The 23,746-nt window shown below is 42.3% G+C and overlaps 1 protein-coding gene across 2 annotated transcripts; it reads right to left on the bottom strand.

The window, feature by feature from the left end:
* Window positions 1-339: 339 nt before the first annotated feature.
* On the bottom strand, window positions 340-22,533 carry LOC112246542 (keratinocyte-associated transmembrane protein 2-like). Of its 2 annotated transcripts, XM_042309298.1 has the most exons (4): window positions 18,746-19,078; window positions 17,585-17,748; window positions 3,276-4,165; window positions 340-2,518 (listed from the first exon to the last, which is right to left on the bottom strand). In XM_042309298.1, the coding sequence occupies exons 2-4, from the start codon at window positions 17,700-17,702 to the stop codon at window positions 2,384-2,386; spliced, it is 1,143 nt and encodes a 380-aa protein (XP_042165232.1). In that variant the 5' UTR covers window positions 17,703-17,748; window positions 18,746-19,078; the 3' UTR covers window positions 340-2,383. The 2 variants fall into 2 exon arrangements, with proteins under 2 accessions (XP_042165232.1, XP_024270705.1); XM_024414937.2 differs by lacking the exons at window positions 17,585-17,748; window positions 18,746-19,078 and adding an exon at window positions 22,382-22,533.
* Window positions 22,534-23,746: the final 1,213 nt, after the last annotated feature.

The following is a 23,746-nucleotide window of genomic DNA, read 5'->3' as shown; positions in this document are numbered from 1 at the left end:
CAGACAGTAGGCCCTCCATGGAATGAGTTTGACATGCTCTAACCAATAGGCTAACTGCAGCCCCATGCAGAACCATGAAAGGTCACAATGCCATTGACCAGGGGTGGGCAACTCCAGTCCTGTAGGGCCTGATTGGTGTCACACATGCCTACCAAACACAGCTGCTTAATCAAATTTCATTCTAAACTGAAGATCATGATTAGGTGATTATTGGAGTCAGGTGTGACACCAATCTCGCCCCGAGGACTGGAATTTCCCACCCCTGCCATTGACACCGCTTAGGATTCAGGATTACTCACTAGGGAGCTGGCATAAATCAACGAACAACGATACGACTCGTATAACTCAGAGCAAAGTATATTTCTGTCATCATGCAAGACAACTTTAGCAATGGAATGATTCAGCAGTTACTGTAAAGTCATGTGGTCATGATAGGCTCATTTCCACATACATGAATTCCCGTGTAGCTCAGTTAGTAGAGCTTGGAGCTTTCAATGTGGGTGAGATCATCTGCTAAATGACTAAAATGTAAAAATAAAAAGCATTAATTTCTCTTCACGATGAATACAACTAACTTTTTGATGACTCTTACAACCTGCTGTGGAGAAATTCAATTACAAACAGATTAACATTTATTTAGTAGCAAATGAAGCATTACCAAGAGACAAAAAGGGACCCATATACAATTGTGCTTTATAGAACCTCTACAGTTGATTGCAAAAGCAGTGTTCATCCACCACATGCTATATGAAAGCTACACAACACCGTATCTGTTCAATGCATGACATCTCCATCTCATGCTTTAGCGATTGTCGTGACACCAGAGTGCGCACAGCTCCTGACAGAGCTGAAATCCACCACCTATTTACAATGTTTTAGCCTCGTCCCAGATTTAGGCTGTTTACACAGGAAGCCCAAATCTGATATTTTGTTGATTAAATTGGCCTTTTGACAAATCAGATCAGCTCTGAAAAAGATCTGATGTAATTGCTGTAAAGACCAATTAGTGGAAAAAATATCAGAATTGGGCTGCTTGTGCCCTTTCCAATGCCATCGCTCATTGTCAAGGCAAACATGTTCATCATGACAATGAGTGACAAGTTGGCACGTTAGCATAAACAGACTGGCACTCAGGCTAATGCTTCTTCTCTGTACTGAAAAGACAGTGGAAATTTAACAGCGATTGACAAGTGCTTGAGAATTGATAATTCTGGATTCATGTCACAGGATAATGGCATTAGAACTGAAGGCTCGTTAAGGTAATGACGAGTGAGCAACGGTGGTTATCGTTTCCTCCAGACTGAGGCTACGTCCCAAATGGTAACCCATTCCCTACACAGTGCACTACTTTTGACTAAAGCATAGGGCCCTACATAAGGAAGTGCACTACATAAGGAATAGGGTGCCATTTGGGATGCACATGCCCCCAGAGCGGGGACAGAGAGCTGATTGATCTAAGGTAATCGGTGTCCAAGTGGTGCTTTACATGCACATTAGGCCACATGAAGAGTGCAGATTTCTGATAAAAAGAGAAGAACGAAGGACCGAACAAATAGAAAGGAGGACCAGTCCTGGGATAAGTGTATAGCAATCTGAGCAAAGTGTTAAGACCAGTACAATGCCAGATTATGGAAAAATACAATTACAAGGAATAACTGCCACCATATCAATGTGGTGGTGTGTTCACGCATGTCTACAAAAGTCAAGGGAGGATGGATTTAGCATAAGAAAGAACCACAACATAAATAATTTTCAGTATTGCTGTAAAAAAAAAAAAAAAATCTGCATTTTTTTATTAAGGTCTATAATTGTAGTATAGTTTTCCAACTCCAGTCCTTCAGTCAGACCCCCCTACAGTGTAGTATACTGTATTCCTACAATATTAACTTCTACAACCTCAAATGCTTTGTGGCTAATAACTACAAATAGCCTTCCTTCATTGCTAGGCAAACTAGTTACTAACAAGCAAAGTATCACAACATATTTATCTTGATATTGATTCTGACAATCTATACATCCAAATTTTCTGTGTGTGTAATCTGCAAAAAAAAAGGAGAGCAAAACTATATTAAGGACAGTAAGGCTTAAACATGGTGGAATGTTTTTCATATAGACCCGTGTAATTGTCACCCAAATAAATAATTTCAAAACTCAAGAGTATGGTTAACAAAACAAAGTAATATTTCCAACGTACGTGGATGAACATTGAAAACGTGTAGGTTATCGATTACAGAGATGAAGTACCATCAAACTCCCTCCTGTCCAGGATTGTCCTGAAGCAAGAGGAAGTGGGGCAAGCTTGTGGGGCAAGCGAGCATGTCAACAATGCAGCCGGAAACAGGTTTGTTCAATTCAGGTCAGTCTTTTCGCCTTCCTTCTCTGCTCAGAAAATGTAATCTTGAGTCATCTTGAGGGAAGGCATGGCGTCGTTGACATTCTGGTCCAGCCGATGGTACTCCACATTGTTGCGAGAGCACAGGCCGTCCCTCCAGCGCCGACTCTGGGCCAGGAGGAAGATCTGGAGAGAGGGGGATATTCAAATTGACCTTTAACCTTTTTAAAATGGTAACCTAAACCAGTATTCATAAAGCATCTGAGTTGCAGAGCTGATATAGGCTCAGGCCCTCTCTATCCATGTAATCATACTCTAAAAAGGGAAAAATGATCCTAAATTAGAACTACTCTAGAAGGCTTCATACATACAGACAAAAAAATTACTGCACTAAGCGCTATCAGGATGATTGTTGTGTGTAGATTGATGAGGACAAAACTCAGTACATGTTGCACGGTATGTACACAAGTCCTGGAAACTGAAAATGTCCCTGATCTTCCATGGCCTACATACTCAGACATGTCACCCAATGAGCATGTTTGAGATGCTCTGGATTGACGTGTACCAGTTCACACTAATATCCAGCAACTTGGCACAGCCATCGAATAGGAGTGGGCCAACATTCAACATAGGCCACAATCAACTCTGTGTGAAGGAGATGTTGCACTGCATGAGGCAAATGGTGGTCACACCAAATACTGACTGGTTTTCTGATCCACACCCCTACCCTTTTTAATTAAGGTATGTGACCAACAGATAAATGTGTATTCCCAGTCATGTGAAATCCATAGTTCAGGGTCTAATGAATTCCTTATATGAACTGTAACACAGTAAAATCTTAAATTGTTGCATGTTGCATTTATATTTTTGTTGAAGATGAGGTTCAGTACAGCAGAATACAACTGTCTTGAATGGACTGATAAAGTATTCTTCCTCTGCTTACCTTCCTCTTGTTGTGGTAGGTGATGTATACGATGGCCACCAGGAAGGCCAGGATGACCAAGTGGAAGAAGAAGTGCGAGTCCTCATCCTGGATGGTGTAGATGTTGGTGTCCTTCATACGCACGTCTATCTTCCCAGCATTCTCTGCTGGTCTGAGCACCACCGGTTCATTGTCTGCGTCCACCATGATGTCATCCTCCTTGTCGTTGAAGTTCAGAGGAGCCTTAACTGCTGGCCCCAGGTCATAGTCGCCGTCGTCGTCATTTTCTCTGTCGTACACGTCAGTCTCTGCCTGGGACTCTAGATTGTCCTCTTGATCATCCTCTGTAGGGTTCATGTGACCGACAAGCTTGGTGTTGGAGGCAGGGCTTGGTTTCTCCAGGGTGGGCTTGGATGTGATGGTGCTGATGGCTGGATCTGCAGCCATGGTAAAGGTGGCAGCAGCATCTGCATCAGTGGCATTGGGAAGTAGTTCTTGAGTAGTCCGTCCTGCTTCCTTGCCAACAGTTGTTTTATTAATAATGGCAGGGGATTCAGCTATAACCTCCCCTTTGGTGGCCAGTGCGACATATGCTGTAACGCCATCAATGGGTGCATCCTTGATGAGTGTGGTAGCATCTTCTAAAGGTGTGGTAGCATCCTTGATAGGCGTAGCACTCTCATTGGGTGTAGCAGCAGCATCCTTTAGGTCTGATGTTACAGCCTTAATGACTGCTGTTTTATCAACATCGATAGATATTCTAGCTTTGTCATTGGTTACGGTGTCTGCCTTGCTGTCTGTTGTACCAGTGCTGTCGGCTGTTGCTGCACCCTTGCTGGCAGTTGCCAAAGGCAAGGAGTGATCCAAACCAACAACTCCTGGATTCAGAGGTGGTTGAACCTCAACTGAATCTGGAAATGAGAGAAATGGGAATTGAAAACAATCCCCGCATTCAATTGAACATTTGGAACAATGTAGCCAGGTGAAATAGGCCTAATCAAATTTTACACGACACACATCTTATCATTCTGTGTCTGACCTGCAATGGTTGTCATTGCGCCATCACTTTGCATGAGAAACTACCGTTAGTTTCTTTGCCCTCCAAGTTTCAGTATACATTTCTCACTGTATAAATGTGCAGTGTACAGTAAATACCAGCTTAATTTATATGCAGGTCAAGTATACAAGAGATTCAGTTGGGCTTCTAATGAGGGGGATGTTTGTTCTAGCACCTTCCATCTCAATCAATGACACGATTCAACTAGAGTCAACATGTTTTTTTTTACTCCTGGGACTTTTATAGGCGTCGTCCAAGCTGAGGGTTAAGCTGGCTGGGTGTGGAAAGTCAGAGGAATTGAGCCCCTAAGTTAGCGGTCCCCATGAAGGGAGTATTCATTCCTGAGGCTACTGCCAGCATAAATATTTAATAAAAAGGGAGGCCTTTGTCGCAAAGATTGCCTTACACATTCATTTGCGACTAAACACACCCTCTAAATAGTAAATGACTGGAAAGTATCCTCCGTCAGGCTTTGTAAAGGGAGGGACATCCCAATAATAAGCAACATGTTGTCTACTGAAATGTTCCCAAGTCTAACGATTTCTTCCCTCTTGCAATGTCTCATCAATCTCTCCTACGTCTACATCAGAAATACTGTTCTCCTCACACGTTAAACACCGGTGTAGGACGTTAATTTTTTATTTTACCTTTATTTAACCAGGTAGGCTAGTTGAGAACAAGTTCTCATTTGCAACTGCGTCCTGGCCAAGATAAAGCGTAGCAGTGTGAACAGACAACACAGAGTTACACATGGAGTAAACAATTAACAAGTCAATAACACAGTAGAAAAAAATTAAAAAGAGTCCATATACATTGTGTGCAAAAGGCATGAAGAGGTAGGCGAATAATTACAATTTTACAGATTAACACTGGAGTGATAAATGATCAGATGGTCATGTACAGGTAGAGATATAGGTGTGCAAAAGAGCAAAAAAGTAAATAAATAAAAACAGTATGGGGATGAGGTAGGTAAAAATGGGTGGGCTATTTACCGATAGACTATGTACAGCTGCAGCGATCGGTTAGCTGCTCAGATAGCAGATGTTTGAAGTTGGTGAGGGAGATAAAGTCTCCAACTTCAGCGATTTTTGCAATTCGTTCCAGTCACAGGCAGCAGAGAACTGGAACGAAAGGCGGCCAAATGAGGTGTTGGCTTTAGGGATGATCAGTGAGATACACCTGCTGGAGCGCGTGCTACGGGTGGGTGTTGCCATCGTGACCAGTGAACTGAGATAAGGCGGAGCTTTACCTAGCATGGACTTGTAGATGACCTGGAGCCAGTGGGTCTGGCGACGAATATGTAGCGAGGGCCAGCCGACTAGAGCATACAGGTCGCAGTGGTGGGTGGTATAAGGTGCTTTAGTGACAAAACGGATGGCACTGTGATAAACTGCATCCAGTTTGCTGAGTAGAGTGTTGGAAGCTATTTTATAGATGTCATCGCCGAAGTCGAGGATCGGTAGGATAGTCAGTTTTACTAGGGTAAGTTTGGCGGCGTGAGTGAAGGAGGCTTTGTTGCGGAATAGAAAGCCGACTCTAGATTTGATTTTCGATTGGAGATGTTTGATATGAGTCTGGAAGGAGAGTTTACAGTCTAGCCAGACACCTAGGTACTTATAGATGTCCACATATTCTAGGTCGGAACCATCCAGGGTGGTGATGCTAGTCTGGCGTGCGGGTGCAGGCAGCGAACGGTTGAAAAGCATGCATTTGGTTTTACTAGCATTTAAGAGCAGTTGGAGGCCACGGAAGGAGTGTTGTATGGCATTGAAGCTCGTTTGGAGGTTAGATAGCACAGTGTCCAAGGACGGGCCGGAAGTATATAGAATGGTGTCGTCTGCGTAGAGGTGGATCAGGGAATCGCCCGCAGCAAGAGCAACATCATTGATATATACAGAGAAAAGAGTCGGCCCGAGAATTGAACCCTGTGGCACCCCCATAGAGACTGCTAGAGGACCGGACAGCCTGCCCTCCGATTTGACACACTGAACTCTGTCTGCAAAGTAATTGGTGAACCAGGCAAGGCAGTCATCAGAAAACCGAGGCTACCGAGTCTGCCGATAAGAATATTGTGATTGACAGAGTCGAAAGCCTTGGCAAGGTCGATGAAGACGGCTGCACAGTACTGTCTTTTATCGATGGCGGTTATGATATCGTTTAGTACCTTGAGCGTGGCTGAGGTGCACCCGTGACCGGCTCGGAAACCAGATTGCACAGCGGAGAAGGTACGGTGGGATTCGAGATGGTCAGTGACCTGTTTGTTGACTTGGCTTTCGAAGACCTTAGATAGGCAGGGCAGGATGGATATAGGTCTGTAACAGTTTGGGTCCAGGGTGTCTCCCCCTTTGAAGAGGGGGATGACTGCGGCAGCTTTCCATTCCACTCAGACGATATGAAAGAGAGGTTGAACAGGCTGGTAATAGGAGTTGCGACAATGGCGGCGGATAGTTTCAGAAATAGAGGGTCCAGATTGTCAAGCCCAGCTGATTTGTACGGGTCCAGGTTTGGCAGCTCTTTCAGAACATCTGCTAATTGGACTTGGGTAAAGGAGAACCTGGAGAGGCTTGGGCGTGTAGCTGCGGGAGGGGCGGAGCTGTTGGCCGAGGTTGGAGTAGCCAGGCGGAAGGCATGGCCAGCCGTTGAGAAATGCTTGAAGTTTTCGATAATCATGGATTTATCGGTGGTGACCGTGTTACCTAGCCTCAGTGCAGTGGGCAGCTGGGACGAGGTGCTCTTGTTCTCACTCTTGGACTTCACAGTGTCCCAGAACTTTTTGGAGTTGGAGCTACAGGATGCAAATTTCTGCCTGAAGAAGCTGGCCTTAGCTTTCCTGAATGACTGCGTGTATTGGTTCCTGACTTCCCTGAACAGTTGCATATCGCGGGGACTATTCGATGCTATTGCAGTCCTCCACAGGATGTTTTTGTGCTGGTTGAGGGCAGTCAGGTCTGGAGTGAACCAAGGGCTATATCTGTTCTTAGTTCTGCATTTTTTTGAACGGAGCATGCTTATCTAAAATGGTGAGGAAGTTACTTTTAAAGAATGACCAGGCATCCTCAACTGACGGGATGAGGTCAATGTCCTTCCATGATACCCGGGCCAGGTCGATTTGAAATGCCTGCTCACAGAAGTGTTTTAGGGAGCGTTTGACAGTGATGAGGGGTGGTCGTTTGACTGCGGATCCGTAGCGGATACAGGCAATGAGGCAGTGATCGCTGAGATCCTGGTTGAAGACAGCAGAGGTGTATTTGGAGGGCCAGTTGGTCAGGATGACATCTATGAGGGTGCCTTTGTTTACAGATTTAGGGTTGTACCTGGTGGGTTCCTTGATGATTTGTGTGAGATTGAGGGCATCTAGCTTAGATTGTAGGACTGCCGGGGTGTTAAGCATATCCCAGTTTAGGTCACCTAACAGAACAAACTCTGAAGCTAGATGGGGGGCGATCAATACAACAATGGTGTCCAGGGCACAGCTGGGAGCTGAGGGGGGGGTCGGTAGCAGGCGGCAACAGTGAGAGACTTATTTCTGGAGAGTGTCATTTTTTTAAATTAGTAGTTCGAACTGTTTGGGTATGGACCTGGAAAGTATGACATTACTTTGCAGGCTAACTCCTCCCCCTTTGGCAGTTCTATCTTGACAGAAAATGTTATAGTTGGGTATGGAAATCTCAGAATTTTTGGTGGCCTTCCTGAGCCAGGATTCAGACACGGCAAGGACATCAGGGTTAGCAGAGTGTGCTAAAGCAGTGAGTAAAACAAACTTAGGGAGGAGGCTTCTGATGTTGACATGCATGAAACCAAGGCTTTTACAATCACAGAAGTCAGCAAATGAGGGTGCCTGGGGACATGCAGGGCCTGGGTTAAACACCCGTGTAGGACGTTAAACACCAGTGTAGGACCACACCTTTCTTTCTGTAACTCAAGAAACTCTGGGGCAATCCCAGCATCTCCTTACTCAGTGTATGGGCTACTGTTGGGAATGGTTAGATTTCTCACAGAGAAGAACACTTATGGATATTGGATAGCATGCAATGTCAATTTGGATGCCTGTAAAAACAGGCCACATGGGTTCGCTTTCCCTGAATGTGGCATCAAGCAATGCTCCTAAGAGGAACTCTGAACAGTTCGGCTATGGCACACAAAGGGAACATAGACTGGCTATATAAGGCCAGAGATGTTAGCAAAATGTGATCTCTTCTCAAAATATGATTTTTGTAAGTCACTTTTAGAAGGCAATAAGGAAGCTATTGGAAAAGTATTCCTGGCCTCCTGAGTGGCGCAACGGTCTAAGGCACTGCATTGCATCACTACATACCCTGGTTCTTTCCCAGGTTATGTCACAACTGGCCGTGATTGGGAGTTCTATAGGGTGGCGTGTCGTTTGGGGGGGGGTTGGCTGTCATTGTAAATAAGAATTTGCCTAGTTAAAAAATATATATATTTAAGTATTCCCATGGAGACAAGCTTCATATCAATCTCTAATACAGCAGTCAGGTCAAACAGACATTAAAATCTTGTGCAGACAGAACCCTGTCAGAACCCAGAACCCTGTCTTAGATAAGGTCATACCCTTGTTGAAATTTCCTTGTTGGAAATGTCTAGCCTTGTGTAGCCTCTTATTTTAGAGAACAGTGACACTATTTCACTGACACGGATGCTTATTATTATTTCAGATATATGGTGAGGGTCATCTGGTCAGATAGTCCCTCTTTTTCTCACACCTGAAATTAGAGTCCAGGACCCTCAAGGCGCACACAGGCTAGCTCGCCAACACCGAAGAGTAATCTATAGTGACTATTCTAAACACTAATCCATTGTGCTACTAGCTAGCCAACTACCTCTCTGTAGCTGGGATTCAAGTTAATGGCACGTGCACAAGTAGAGTGAAATCCCTTTCTTTCTAGGTCGAAACCCAACAATGCAGTAATCAATATCAATGTAGCACTAAAAATAAAAAAGGTAGAACAAAAACACATGAGAAATAAAGGAAATAAGAACACGAGAAGTAAGCTAGCCTATATACAGGGTCAGTGCCAATAGCATATTTACAATGTGCAGGGATACTGGAGTGATAAAGGTAGATATGTATAGGGGTAAGGTGACTAGTCATCAGAATATGATAAACCGAGTATCAGCAACATATGTTGATTGTATGGGAGTGTGTGTGCAGTCAGTATAAATGTGTGCAAAATATAACAAATCTAAAATGTCAAATAAACTATATCCAGCTCAGGGCTCCAGCTATGCATTTGGTTTGCTAACTTTCTAGATTAATGGCTAGACGTCAAGATCAAACTTCTTTGTTACAGCAGAGACATTGTTTGTGTGCACATTCAGAAATCTGCCTAGTCTTGCATCTCGCAATATCTGCAGTGCTGCTCATGGCAACGTCATTTCGCCGAGTCTACCTTTAAATTACACTTTCAATATGCCATAAGAAATCGATTCAAATAGTATAAATAAAGAAACTTTAATTTAACGGTCATCCTTGTGGTAGTCATTTAAAATGTTCAATTTAAAGTGTACCAACTAAATTGCAGTGGTCTGAAGGAAGTCTCTGCATTATATAATGACACCCACCCTGTATTCAAGAGTATGCTGTGTTAACCAATGGTGGGCACAACGCACATAAACCTCAGATTATGTCAATTAGGGTCCAAGCTACAACATATGTAAAAACGTTAATGTGTTTAGATAATTGATGTTAAGGGGGGGGGGGGCGAGAATAGACTAGGAAAAATAATTTAACAGTTATCCAAATCAGAACTCCAAATTTGAAACTGGCATCTTTGTACAGCTGATTTCTAACCTGAAGATAACTAAAGTCCAGTGTAGTGTATTCATGGATGCCAAGGGGAAGTCAGGCTTCCCCAAATATGTGTTTCCTTCATTTTCTGTCAATTCAGAAGTGGCTGACTATAACCAGAGAAATCATGCAAGCGAGGGAAACAGCACCCCTCTGTCTCAGTATGTGTAGTCTTTGTATCCGATGCTGTCTGGAACAAGAGTATGACATGTTGATGCAGTAGCATTTGATTGATTGATGCAAGCTTAGCGAAACTGTGGGTTGTCCTAGCACAGTACCTTGGACAGCCACATGATATTTAGCAACATTGATTGGACTAAATTGTTTATCTTCACGTTTTTTCAGTGTATTAAAGTAAGCATATATAGCCTTGTTGATCTGATCATGTTTAAGTTGAAATGGTGCTGGAATAGCAGACGCATTGCTCCTGCTGTCTTTGTGCTGACTTGACATAACGCCATGATTCTAAATCAGTAGTTGTTTAGTAAATTGTCGAAAATAACTTGCTTGACCATGCTGCAGGCCAAATAACTGTTTGTTACATGTTGTCACATCCTTTTTGTGTATCACGGTGGCGTATGAACTAAGTTATTTAGCAAACATCACAACATAGGTTGTACTATGGCTTTTTTACTGCCTTGGCTTGCCTAGTGATTTTACCCATGCACCTCTAATACTGATGTAATGATTTGACCTTGTTTTTATCACCAGTTCCCAGTTTTGAAAGCACCACACGCCACCTTCAACACAACTGGGAACTCTGGAAAATAAGAGGTCAAATCATGATGTCAGTGATGTTCAGAGCTCTTGAAAGAGGCCCGAGTGGAGATGGCCCAAGATGGCATCACTTTGATCGGGTGTATTTGAACGTATGTCCCAATAAACTAGGAAGATTATGATCAATAATCAATGATTACTTATATGAAGTAACAGAAGGTGATTGGAAAACAGAGATCACACTATTACATGGGCAGAAGAAACTGAAAAAGGCAAGGCATGGCTAAACAGATGCTTATCACCTCAAATCAAATTTTATTGGTCACATACACATTTAGCAGATGTTAATGCGAGTGGAGCGAAATGCTTGTGCTTCTAGGTCTGACAGTGCAGTAATATCTAACAAGTAATCTAACAATTCCCCAACAACTACCTTATACACACACACAAGACTCAAAGGATGGAACAAGAATATGTAAATATATGGATGGCCAAGCTGCATAGGCAAGGTGCAATAGATGGTATAGGGTACAGTATATACATATGAGATGAGTAATGTAAGATATGTTATTATTAAAGTGACTAGTGGTCCATTTATTAAAGTGGCCAGTGATATGAGTCTATGTAGGCAGCAGCCTCTCGGAGTTAGTGATTGCTGTTTAGCAGTCTGATGGCCTTGAGATCGAAGCTGTTATTGAGTCTCTCGGTCCTAGCTTTGAAGCACCTGTACTGACCTCACCTTCTAGATGATAGCGGGGTGAATAGGCAGTGGCTCGGGTGGTTGTTGTCCTTGATTATCTTTTTGGCCTACGTGACATCGGGTGCTGTAGCTGTCTTGGAGGTTAGGTAGTTTTCCCCCTCAGATGCTAGCAGCGAAACAAAAGCATGCAGCCCACGTGAAGACTTTCCAGAACTCATGGCAAAAGAATCCTTATTTTCACCACTGCCACCGACGCAGAGTAAGAGCCCTCCTACCAAATACAGGGCAGTCAAATTGTTCTGCCAACCCTGACATTCTCAAGGCCATCTTTGAGAAACTGGCCATCATTGAAAAAACAGACTATTTTCAAATCAATGGAGTCGCTCTCAGCCACTGTGCAGCAGCTCCTCAGTCAGGTGTCAACCCACAGCAAAAAACATACTGACAATGGAAGCTGAAATACAGAAACTGCAATAGGTGAAATCTCCAGCTGCGACAGAATTCCAACTGCGACAGAATGTCATGGAAGTCCAGCGCCACAGCCAGAGATGGAACCTTAAACTGCATGGGGTGCGAGAAGAAGATGGGAAGAACATACAGAGCGTTTTCATCGACAACCTCAGCAAAGTAGCACCCAGGATTCGAGACAAGCTCCCGGACATCATCGACGTGGTGCACTGCCTGGGAAAGTGAAGGGATGACGGGTCTCCGCAGACAACCATCATGCGGTTCACAACAAGAATCTACAATGTTGTCGGAAAGAAGCCAAGGAGTCCAGGCTTCTCATGGAGAATAAACTACGCATCAAAGAGGCTCTCACTCCAGAAGATGCTGCTGCAAGGGGAAAATGTTGCCCAGTGGTAAAAAATGCAAGAGAAGGTAAGAGAGCATCTTTCAGCAGCCTTTCTGCATTTATTGATGGAAAGAAGATCGATTGCCAGGATGTCAAGTGTATGTCATGTTTACTGAATGTTTTGAAAACGCTGTGCTCAGATATATAGCTACATTGACTTAATCTATGTCGTCCTATTCTTTCTAAGTCAACTGAAAACGTTGAATTAGCTAAATTACTCGAGTAATAAGTTGATTGTCATTTTTATATCACCAGGTTGGTAAATGTGAATACGGGTACATCGTACTGATAACAACTACCTCGGTTTAGGGTAGTCCAGTTCTCTCTAAACGCAGGTTTCCTTACTAGCTACCTAGCTTAGTAGTTCAACTAGTTATTCATATCACTACACTAATTGTTTATTTGTCAGGTTAGGCAACGTTTTGAATTCAATGCACTAAATATTGTATCTCCAAACGCCAGGGGTTTACAAAACACTAAATGTAGATTCCATTCTACTCCAGGAGACTCAGTCTGCGATTCAGATTCTAGTTTTTGGAAATCACAATGGGGAAATACTGCTTATTAGTCAGGGGTCTAACCACTCAGCTGGCACTATGAACTCATCAGCTGGCCATGAGTTCTGGCCCTCGGAGTGTGGTGTCAGGAAAATAACCTCACACTCAACGTCAACAAAACTAAGGAGATGATTGTGGACTTCAGGAAACAGCAGAGGGAACACCCCCCCATCCACATCGATGGAACAGTAGTGGAGAGGGTAGCAAGTTTTAAGTTCCTCGGCATACACATCACAGACAAACTGAATTGGTCCACTCACACAGACAGCATCGTGAGGAAGGCGCAGCAGCGCCTCTTCAACCTCAGGAGGCTGAAGAAATTTGGCTTGTCACCAAAAGCACTCACAAACTTCTACAGATGCACAATCGAGAGCATCCTGGCGGGCTGTATCACCGCCTGGTATGGCAACTGCACCGCCCTCAACCGTAAGGCTCTCCAGAGGGTAGTGAGGTCTGCACAACGCATCACCGGGGGCAAACTACCTGCCCTCCAGGACACCTACACCACCCGATGCTACAGGAAGGCCATAAAGATCATCAAGGACATCAACTACCCGAGCCACTGCCTGTTCACCCCGCTGCCATCCAGAAGGCGAGGTCAGTACAGGTGCATCAAAGCTGGGACCGAGAGACTGAAAAACAGCTTCTATCTCAAGGCCATCAGACTGTTAAACAGCCACCACTAACATTGAGTGGCTACTGCCAACACACTGTCAATGACACTGACTCTACTCCAGCCACTTTAATCATGGGAATTGATGGGAAATGATGTTAATATATCACTAGCCACTTTAAAACAATGCTACCTTATATAATGTTACTTACCCTACATTGTTCATCTCATATGCATACGTTGATACTGTACTCTATATCATCGACTGCATCCTTATGTAATACATGTATCACTAGCCACTTTAACTATGCCACTTGGTTTACATACTTATCTCATATGTATATACTGTACTCGATATCATCTACTGTATCTTGCCTATGCTGCTCTGTACCATCACTCATTCATATATCCTTATGTACATATTCTTTATCCCCTTACACTGTGTATGACAGTAGGTTTTTTTGGAATTGTTAGTTAGATTACTTGCTCGTTATTACTGCATTGTCGGAACTAGAAGCACAAGCATTTCGCTACACTCGCATTAACATCTCTTAACCATGTGTATGTGACAAATAAAATTTGATTTGATTTGATTTGAAGTTTAGAGGTGATATTTCAAAGTCGTGTCCAAATATGGAAGATATTAATCTCCAATCGAAATCATGTGTGTTTCATTGTGTACAATTGTTAGATATTACTGCACTGTTGGAGCTAGGAACAATCATTTTGCGACACCCACAATAACATCTGCTAAATGTGTGTATGTGACCAATAAAATGTTATTTGATTCTCACACCTCAAATAAGACTTTCTTTTTGAATCTTGCTGATAAGCTTACTGAGCTGCAAAACAAGTATACAAATACATGGCTTATAATTGCTGGAGACTTAATGAAACACCTCATAACTCTTTAGATAGATTTCCACCTAGACTAGCTCAAAGATCTCAGAATAGTAACACCACCTCATTTTGCAGTAAACTGACAGTGGTTGAACCATGGCACTTCTTTAACACAAACTTAAATGAATACACCTGGTGTAATAGGTCAATGATGGTCAGATCCAGAAAGTATTCGTTTCATTTCTCCTCCACTTTTACAGTATGTACAAGAAGTCAAACATGCTCCTTTGACTGATCATACAATGATATTATTGAAGTTAGAATGTTCTGAAAAATCCAATGGCATTCGAGGATTCCGGAAACATAATAATTCACTCCTAAATTATCCAGTTTTTAACACAGCATAAAGAACTTGACCATAGACTTGTTCAATTCAAATTATTTAGAACCAAAGCCTGAAAGTAATTGAGAAATATTTCAATTCAAAAGTAAGACATCACCATTACAGTTAATAAATGAGATGTTCTTTTAGAAAGGGATACCCTTACAGCAGAGGAAGAAACAGATCAAATGTACATTGAGTTATAGCTAAAGAGCTAAAAATGGGTTTGAGGGTTAGAAAAAAAAAAAGCTATTTTTTTGCTCTTGAAAAAAGGAACTAGGAGAGAATTTCTTTCTACATTAAATATACCTTGTGTAAAGACCCCCAAAATCATCTCTAGCCTTGTGTATTCTTTCTATGAAAATCTGTATACATCTCATTTTAATAGAATGTGAACATTTTATGGAACATGTCCATGATCATGTTCCAATTATTTCTGATGAGTTCAGGTCCATATGTGAAGATTAGTTTACCATAGTAGAGATGCTCTTAAATCTATGAAGAAGGGCAAAGCACCTGGAACAGATGGTCTTTCTGTGGAATATTATTTACACTGTTGGGGACATTTAGAGGGACCAGTATTCAACATGTTCCTAGAATGTCTAGCGGCGATGATTACTACCATGAAACAAAGGGGTTATTTCCTTAATACCATCATTTGAGACCTATTAAATACATATTATAAACATTTGCATATGCTAATAGACTTAAATGGGCCAAAACCACCTCATTAATGAAACCCAAACAGGTTTCATGAAAGGTCGCCAGATCAGCTGTAACATTAGGTTAGCTTTAGACTTGATTACGCTGATTCAATTAACTCAAAGGCTATTATTTTATTCCTCAGATTTTGTAAACATTTGATACAATTGAACACAAATTCCTAAAACATACGTTGTACACTTCTGGTTTCGGTACTGTAAAACATCTAAGATATATCATATTCAACATAGTGTATGCCAGGGTTGCACTATTTCAGCTTTCTTATTCCTTTTAGTTGTAGAATTACTATCTACTAGCATTTTAAATAACCCTGAATTAAAAGGGTATTTCAATATTTGGAAAATAAATACAAATCTAAATTAGCAGACAATACAGCTCTGTTTCTAAAAGACAAGGATCAAGTTGCTATTGCACTTATTATGAAATCATTCTCTTCTGCTCTGGATCTTAACTTCAATAAATGCGAAATATTATCCATACATAACTCAAATGACCAATCTGTTGAATATTCCAGTGAAAGAATGTGAAATATTTAGGGGTGCACATGGCAAAAAAACATATTTTCCATCAACATCTCAAATTCTCTCAGAGAATAAAGAAAATGAACTCAGTCTTTAATAACTGGTTCCTGCGTGACCTCTATTATTGGAAGGGTTTTATTGTCCAAAGGGTCTGACGTTGTCTACCCTGCTCTATCGCTATTTGGAGCTGATCAAACCAGCAAGGATATCAATTAAACTTCCCTAGACTTTAAAAAATATATATTTTTAATTAAGTCTAATATCAAACTAAAGAGCTGATGGTGGGCTTGAAGTGCTAGATTTAATTGATAACAATACCTTTCAAGTAAACTGGATAAAAAGGATGTATACTCAGCTCTGAATGTATATGGTACTTCATTCCCTGTCATATTTTTATGAAATTGGGTGGTCTTCAATTTGTGGGAATGCAACTATTCTCCAGCAAAATTACCCATCAAACTGTCCAAATTTCATGAACAAGCCCTTTTAGCCTGGAAACGATATTATGTTCACAACTTCTCCCCACACAAGGCACTTATGTGGAACAACAAAGATATTGTTGTTAAAAACAAGTCCATGTTCTTACCTAAGTGGTTTGAAAGAAATATTATATTTGTCCTTGATTTATTTGATAAAGGAGGAAATATGTTTCTATTAACTTTCTATAAGAGTATAACTACCAGTACATAATAAAGAATTTAATTCTACATGCAAAGCAATACCTTGAGGACATACTCAATGAAATATCATCTGTGTTTCAGAGAACATGTCAAGATAGATGCACAATTTGTTAGGTTGCCCCCTGCTGGATAATACATGTAATAACACATTATTAAGAATGTTTTTGGAGTTAAAAGTAATATCTCTCCTAGAGTGAAATTCTTCTAGAATGCATATACTGAAATTGAATGGAAGAAAGCTTGGTTGCTCCCTCAAATGTTCTATATCAAATCAAGTAAAATAAATGAACTTTAAATCTTGCACAAAATATACCCTTGCAATAACTTAACTTGTCTAAATTCATGGACTTAAGAGGACATATGCCTTTTCTGTGATAAAGGGGAAACTATTATACACATTTATGAGTGTGACTCCAGTTAATTTGGAGCGAGTTAAGTATTTACAGTTTTAATTTCATTAATAAGACCCATGTATTTACAATGAAAGATGTAATATGTTATTATTCAAAAGAAACGACTGAATTCGTCCTTAATTCTCTCGTAAATTGTATATGAAATTTGTCCCCAAATGCAATATAGTTTTACTCGAAATCCAATATTTAATCATCTCTAGAATTAGTCAACCAAAAAAACACTATTCTTACAATGCTATCATAGGTTTGTACAATTGTAACCCCTGACCTTATATTTATTTTAAGTACTTTAACTTTGAAACTAAATTCATGTGGTGATTTTTTTTTTTTTTTTTTTTTTTTTTTTTACTTTAATGTTATTTTATGTTTCTTCAGAGAAAATATAGGTGTAGTTCGAGTTGGAATACTCCCAACATAAAACTAAACATAAATATTCCATGGCAACTTCATGGTGAATATTAAACATACCGTTTTCGGGTTCCAGCGGTGCCGAAATACAGTTGAGAGGAAATAGTTGTAACAAGATAAACACAGCAAATGCACAGTGAATTGTCCAGTTACGTCTCGTCTCCTTGCAAGCCGCCATCTTCGTTGTGGGTGATTGTTGACGGACGTGGTTAAGAAGTGAAAAACTGACCGAGAACAGAAACAAGAAAAAAATGGCAGCATTCCAAACACTTAAATGACACACCCAATCCCCTCAGCCCTCAAATGAAGTGGACACTTCTAGTGACGTTCCATAACGTCTGACGAGTATGCACTTGCAGGGTAAGGGGCGATGGACGAAGGAATGATTTTTAAATAGACCGCCCTTGCCAGGAAATTTGTCAGTCGTTCATCCCGCGATGATTGTTTTTTCAGCCACCGGAAGCTTGTGGGTGCATTATATACTCTACTACAGTCAATTATGATTGCATGTCTACTTATATTAACTATATAATTATTAATATGCGTCTAATGTATGATAGCTAGCAAATTAATTAGCTAAATAACGTTAGCCTGCCTAGCTACTTCTGAAGGACAATGTTTTATTTCTACAATTTCCAAAAGTTAACCAAACCAAAACATAATTACTTTTATGAGACGTGTTTGTGCATTAATAGCACAATTTCTAACTTATTTACATTCATTTTTACTTACACTTGCATGTTGACTCCATATTGACATTGAGGTATAAAGTTTTGGCAGATTTTTTTTAGGGGATGTACAATCATCGCAAATGGAATTATGGGGCGTTTCAGGCCCCGAAGTGAACATAATTGTACACTCGCAAACTCTATTAAAAAATTAGGGCTGAGGGGCTTACGTTGCAAACTTCCCTTGCTTGGCTAATCATGGTCACATAATCATCCCCGGTTTACAATTGGGTCATTCATTCCCCCTCCTCTCCCCTGTAACTATTCCCCAGGTCGTTACTGTAAATGAGAATGTGTTCTCAGTCAACTCTCCATGGTATAATAAGAGTTCAATCAAATAAAAATAAATGTTGTACTGATGACAAATATGTCCGCGGGGATTCCCCCAAGGGCTGAGGGTTTATGGGCTGTCTACTTTGAGTTTGAAACGCAGGCATTGGCCCTAAACCCTCAACCCTTGAATTACATTTTACATTGTCACATCCGAGTGTACCTTAAATGTCCCTTGCCTAAGCGAGAGAGAGTGATGATCGAAGAGGCAACGTCCTTGGTGGAAATCTTGAAGTTGAGCTTAAAAACAACCGACCTAAAGCTATTAATATACCTAGTAAGCTAACGTATCTAACTAGCACTCCTGCCAGGTAGCTAGCTACAGTTACCCATAGCTGGCTAGCTAGTTTTATAGTTTGGTCATTTATTCCAATACATGGCAGGGTCTACAGGAAATCACAGACTACAAAAAGAAAACCAGCCACGTTACGGACACCGACGTCTCGCTTCCAGACAAACAAAACACCTTTGCCCGCTTTGAGGATAATGCAGTGCCACCGTCGCAGCCCGCTAACAAGGACTGCGCCCCCACCCTCTCTGTGGCCAACGTGAGTGAGACATTTAAACGTGTTAACCCTCGCAAGGCTGCTGGCCCAGACGGCATTCCTAGCTGCGTCCTCAGGGCATGTGCAGACCAGCTTGCTGGAGTGTTTACGGACATATTCAATCGCTCCCTATCCCAATCTGCTGTCCCCACATGCTTCAAGATGGCCACCATTGTTCTTGTACCCAAGAAGGCAAAGATAACTGAACTAAATGTCTACCGCCCCGTAGCACTCACTTCTGTCATCATGAAGTTTTTTATTTATTTTTATTTATTTCACCTTTATTTAACCAGGTAGGCTAGTTGAGAACAAGTTCTCATTTACAACTGCGACCTGGCCAAGATAAAGCATAGCAGTGTGAACAGACAACACAGTTACACATCGAGTAAACAATTAACAAGTCAACAACACAGTAGGGAAAAAAAGGGGCGTCTATATACATTGTGTGCAAAAGGCATGAGGAGGTAGGCGAATAATTACAATATTGCAGATTAACACTGGAGTGATAAATGATCTGATGGTCATGTACAGGTAGAGATATTGGTGTGCAAAAGAGCAGAAAAGTAAATAAATAAAAACAGTATGGGGATGAGGAAGGTAAAAATGGGTGGGCTATTTACCGATAGACTATGTACAGCTGCAGCGATCGGTTAGCTGCTCAGATAGCAGATGTTTGAAGTTGGTGAGGGAGATAAAAGTCTCCAACTTCAGCGATTTTTGCAATTTGTTCCAGTCACAGGCAGCAGAGAACTGGAACGAACGGCGGCCAAATGAGGTGTTGGCTTTAGGGATGATCAGTGAGATACACCTGCTGGAGCGCGTGCTACGGATGGGTGTTGCCATCGTGACCAGTGAACTGAGATAAGGCGGAGCTTTACCTAGCATGGACTTGTAGATGACCTGGAGCCAGTGGGTCTGGCGACGAATATGTAGCGAGGGCCAACTAGCGCATACAAGTCGCAGTGGTGGGTGGTATACGGTGCTTTAGTGACAAAACGGATGGCACTGTGATAAACTGCATCCAGTTTGCTGAGTAGAGTGTTGGAAGCAATTTTATAGATGTCATCGCCGAAGTCGAGGATCGGTAGGATAGTCAGTTTTACTAGGGTAAGTTTGGCGGCGTGAGTGAAGGAGGCTTTGTTGTGGAATAGAAAGCCGACTCTTGATTTGATTTTCGATTGGAGATGTTTGATATGAGTCTGGAAGGAGAGTTTACAGTCTAGCCAGACAGCTAGGTACTTATAGATGTCCACATATTCAAGGTCGGAACCATCCAGGGTGGTGATGCTGGTCAGGCGTGCGGGTGCAGGCAGCGAACGGTTGAAAAGCATGCATTTGGTTTTACTAGCGTTTAAGAGCAGTTGGAGGCCACGGAAGGAGTGTTGTATGGCATTGAAGCTCGTTTGGAGGTTAGATAGCACAGTGTCCAGGACGGGCCGGAAGTATATAGAATGGTGTCGTCTGCGTAGAGGTGGATCAGGGAATCGCCCGCAGCAAGAGCAACATCATTGATATATACAGAGAAAAGAGTCGGCCCGAGAATTGAACCCTGTGGCACCCCCATAGAGACTGCCAGAGGACCGGACAGCATGCCCTCCGATTTGACACACTGAACTCTGTCTGCAAAGTAATTGGTGAACCAGGCAAGGCAGTCATCAGAAAACCGAGGCTACTGAGTCTGCCGATAAGAATATGGTGATTGACAGAGTCGAAAGCCTTGGCAAGGTCGATGAAGACGGCTGCACAGTACTGTCTTTTATCGATGGCGGTTATGATATCGTTTAGTACCTTGAGCGTGGCTGAGGTGCACCCGTGACCGGCTCGGAAACCAGATTGCACAGCGGAGAAGGTACGGTGGGATTCGAGATGGTCAGTGACCTTGTTGAAGTTTTCGATAATCATGGATTTATCGGTGGTGACCGTGTTACCTAGCCTCAGTGCAGTGGGCAGCTGGGAGGAGGTGCTCTTGTTCTCCATGGACTTCAGTGTCCCAGAACTTTTTGGAGTTGGAGCTACAGGATGCAAACTTCTGCCTGAAGAAGCTGGCCTTAGCTTTCCTGACTGACTGCGTGTATTGGTTCCTGACTTCCCTGAACAGTTGCATATCGCGGGGACTATTCGATGCTATTGCAGTCCGCTATTGCAGTCCGCCACAGTGCTTTAAGTGCTTTGAGAGACTAGTCAAGGATCATATCACCTCCACCTTACCTGCCACACTAGACCCACTTCAGTTTGTATACTGCTCCAACAGGTCCACAGATGATGCAATCGCCATCACACTGCCCTATCCCATCTGGACAAGAGGAATACCTATGTAAGAATGCTGTTAATTGACAACAGCTCATCATTCAACACCATAGTACCCTCCAAGCTTATCATTAAGCTGGAGGCCCTGGGTCTCAACCCAGCCCTGTGCAATTAGGGTCCTGGACTTTCTGACTGGACGCCCCCAGGTGGTGAAGTTAGGAAACAACATCTCCACGTCGCTGACCCTCAACACCCCACAAGGGTGCGTGCTCAGCAGAGGGAGCACCCCCCTCTGTCCTTCCTTTAGTCCACGTTCATCTCCTTTGTTTTGTTGATGTTGAGTGAGAGGTGGTTTTCCTGATACCACACTCCGAATGCCTTCACCTCCTCCCTGTAGGCTGTGGAAAGGTGGAAAGTTTTAAGTTCCTCAGCATACACATCACAGACAAACTGAAATGGTCCACCCACACAGACAGTGTGGTGAAGAAAGCGCAACAGCGCCTCATCAACCTCAGGAGGCTGAAGAAATTTGGCTTGTCACCTAAAACCCTGACAAACTTTTACAGATGCACAATCGAGAGCATCCTGTTGGGTTGTATCAATGCCTGGTATGGCAACTGCAAGGCTGTCCAGAGAGTGGTGCGGTCTGCACAACGCATCACCGAGAGCAAACTACCTGCCCTCCAAGACACCTACAGTACCCGATGTCACAGGAAGGCCAAAAAGATCATCAAGGACAACAACCACCCGAGCCACTGCCTGTGTAACAGTATAACTTTAGACCGTCCCCTCGCCCATACCCGTGCGTGAACCAGGGACCCTCTGCACACATCAACAACAGTCACCCACAAAGCATCGTTACCCAATGCTCCACAAAAGCCACAGCCCTTGCAAAGCAAGGGGAACCACTACTTCAAGGTCTCAGAGCAAGTGTTGTCACCGATTGAAACGCTATTTAGCACGCACCACCGCTAACTAGCTAGCCGTTTAACATCTGTTACACTCACCCTTTTGACCTCCTTTTCCGCAGCAACCAGTGATCCAGGTCAACAGCATCAATGTAACAGTATAAAGTTATACTCGCCCATACCAGGGCGCGAACCAGGGACCCTCTGCATACATCAACAACAGTCACCTTCGAAGCATCGTTAACCATCGCTCCACAAAAGCCGCGGTCCTTGCAGAGCAAGTGGAACCACTACTTCAAGGTCTCAGAGCAAGTGACGTCACCGATTGAAACGCCACTAGCGCGCACCGCTAACTAGCTAGCCATTTCACATCCATTACACCTGTTTACCCCACTACCATCCAGAAGGCGAAGTCAGTACAGGTGCTTCAAAGCTAGGACCAAGAGACTCGAAAACAGCTTCGATCTCAAGGCCATCAGACTGCTAAACAGCAATCACTAACTCAGAGGCTGCTGCCTACATAGACTCATGTCACTGGCCACTTTAATAAATGGATCACTAGTCACTTTAAACAATGCCACTTTAATAATGTTAACATATCTTACATTACTCATCTCTTATGTATATACTGTACCTTATACCATCTATTGCACCATGCCTATGCCGTCGCTCATCCATATATTTATAGGTACATATTCTTATTCCATCCCTTTAGATATGCGTGTATTAGGTAGTTGTTGGGGAATTGTTAGATTACTTGTTAGATATTACTGCACTGTCAGAACTAGAAGCACAAGCATTTTGCTACATTAACATCTGCTAACCATGTGCATTTGACCAATAACATTTTATTTGAATTTGATTTTAAGTGTATACTCACCAGACGTCATGATATGTCATCAGAGGTGTCCACTTAATTTGTGAGTTGAGTGTGTGTCTGTTAAGTGTTTGGAATGCAGCCAATGTATATACAGTTGAAGTCGGAAGTTTACATACACTTAGTTTGGAGTCATTAAAACTCGTTTTTCAACCACTCCACAAATGTCTTGTTAACAAACTATAGTTTTGGCAAGTCGGTTAGGACATCTACGTTGTGCATGACACAAGTATTTTTTTAAACAATTGTTTACAGACAGATTTTTTTCACTTATAATTCACTGTATCACAATTCCAGTGGATCAGAAGTTAACATACACTAAGTTGACTGTGCCTTTAAACAGCTTGGAAAATTCCAGAAAATTATGTCATGGCTCTAGAAGCTTCTGATAGGCTAATTGACATCATTTGAGTCAATTGGATGTGTACCTGTGGATGTATTTCAAGGCCTACCTTCAAACTCAGTGCCTCTTTGCTTGACATCACGGGAAAAATGACACTGATCATGTTTTGGGGGACAAATTTCAGTACGACTTAGCAATCTGTGGTAGATATGAGAATATAGCACTAAAGCAAATCCAAGGCATT

The sequence above is a fragment of the Oncorhynchus tshawytscha genome, linkage group LG30, assembly GCF_018296145.1.
Source record: "Oncorhynchus tshawytscha isolate Ot180627B linkage group LG30, Otsh_v2.0, whole genome shotgun sequence".
Lineage (NCBI taxonomy): Eukaryota > Metazoa > Chordata > Actinopteri > Salmoniformes > Salmonidae > Oncorhynchus > Oncorhynchus tshawytscha.
This window is presented reverse-complemented; position numbering and strand designations above follow the sequence as displayed.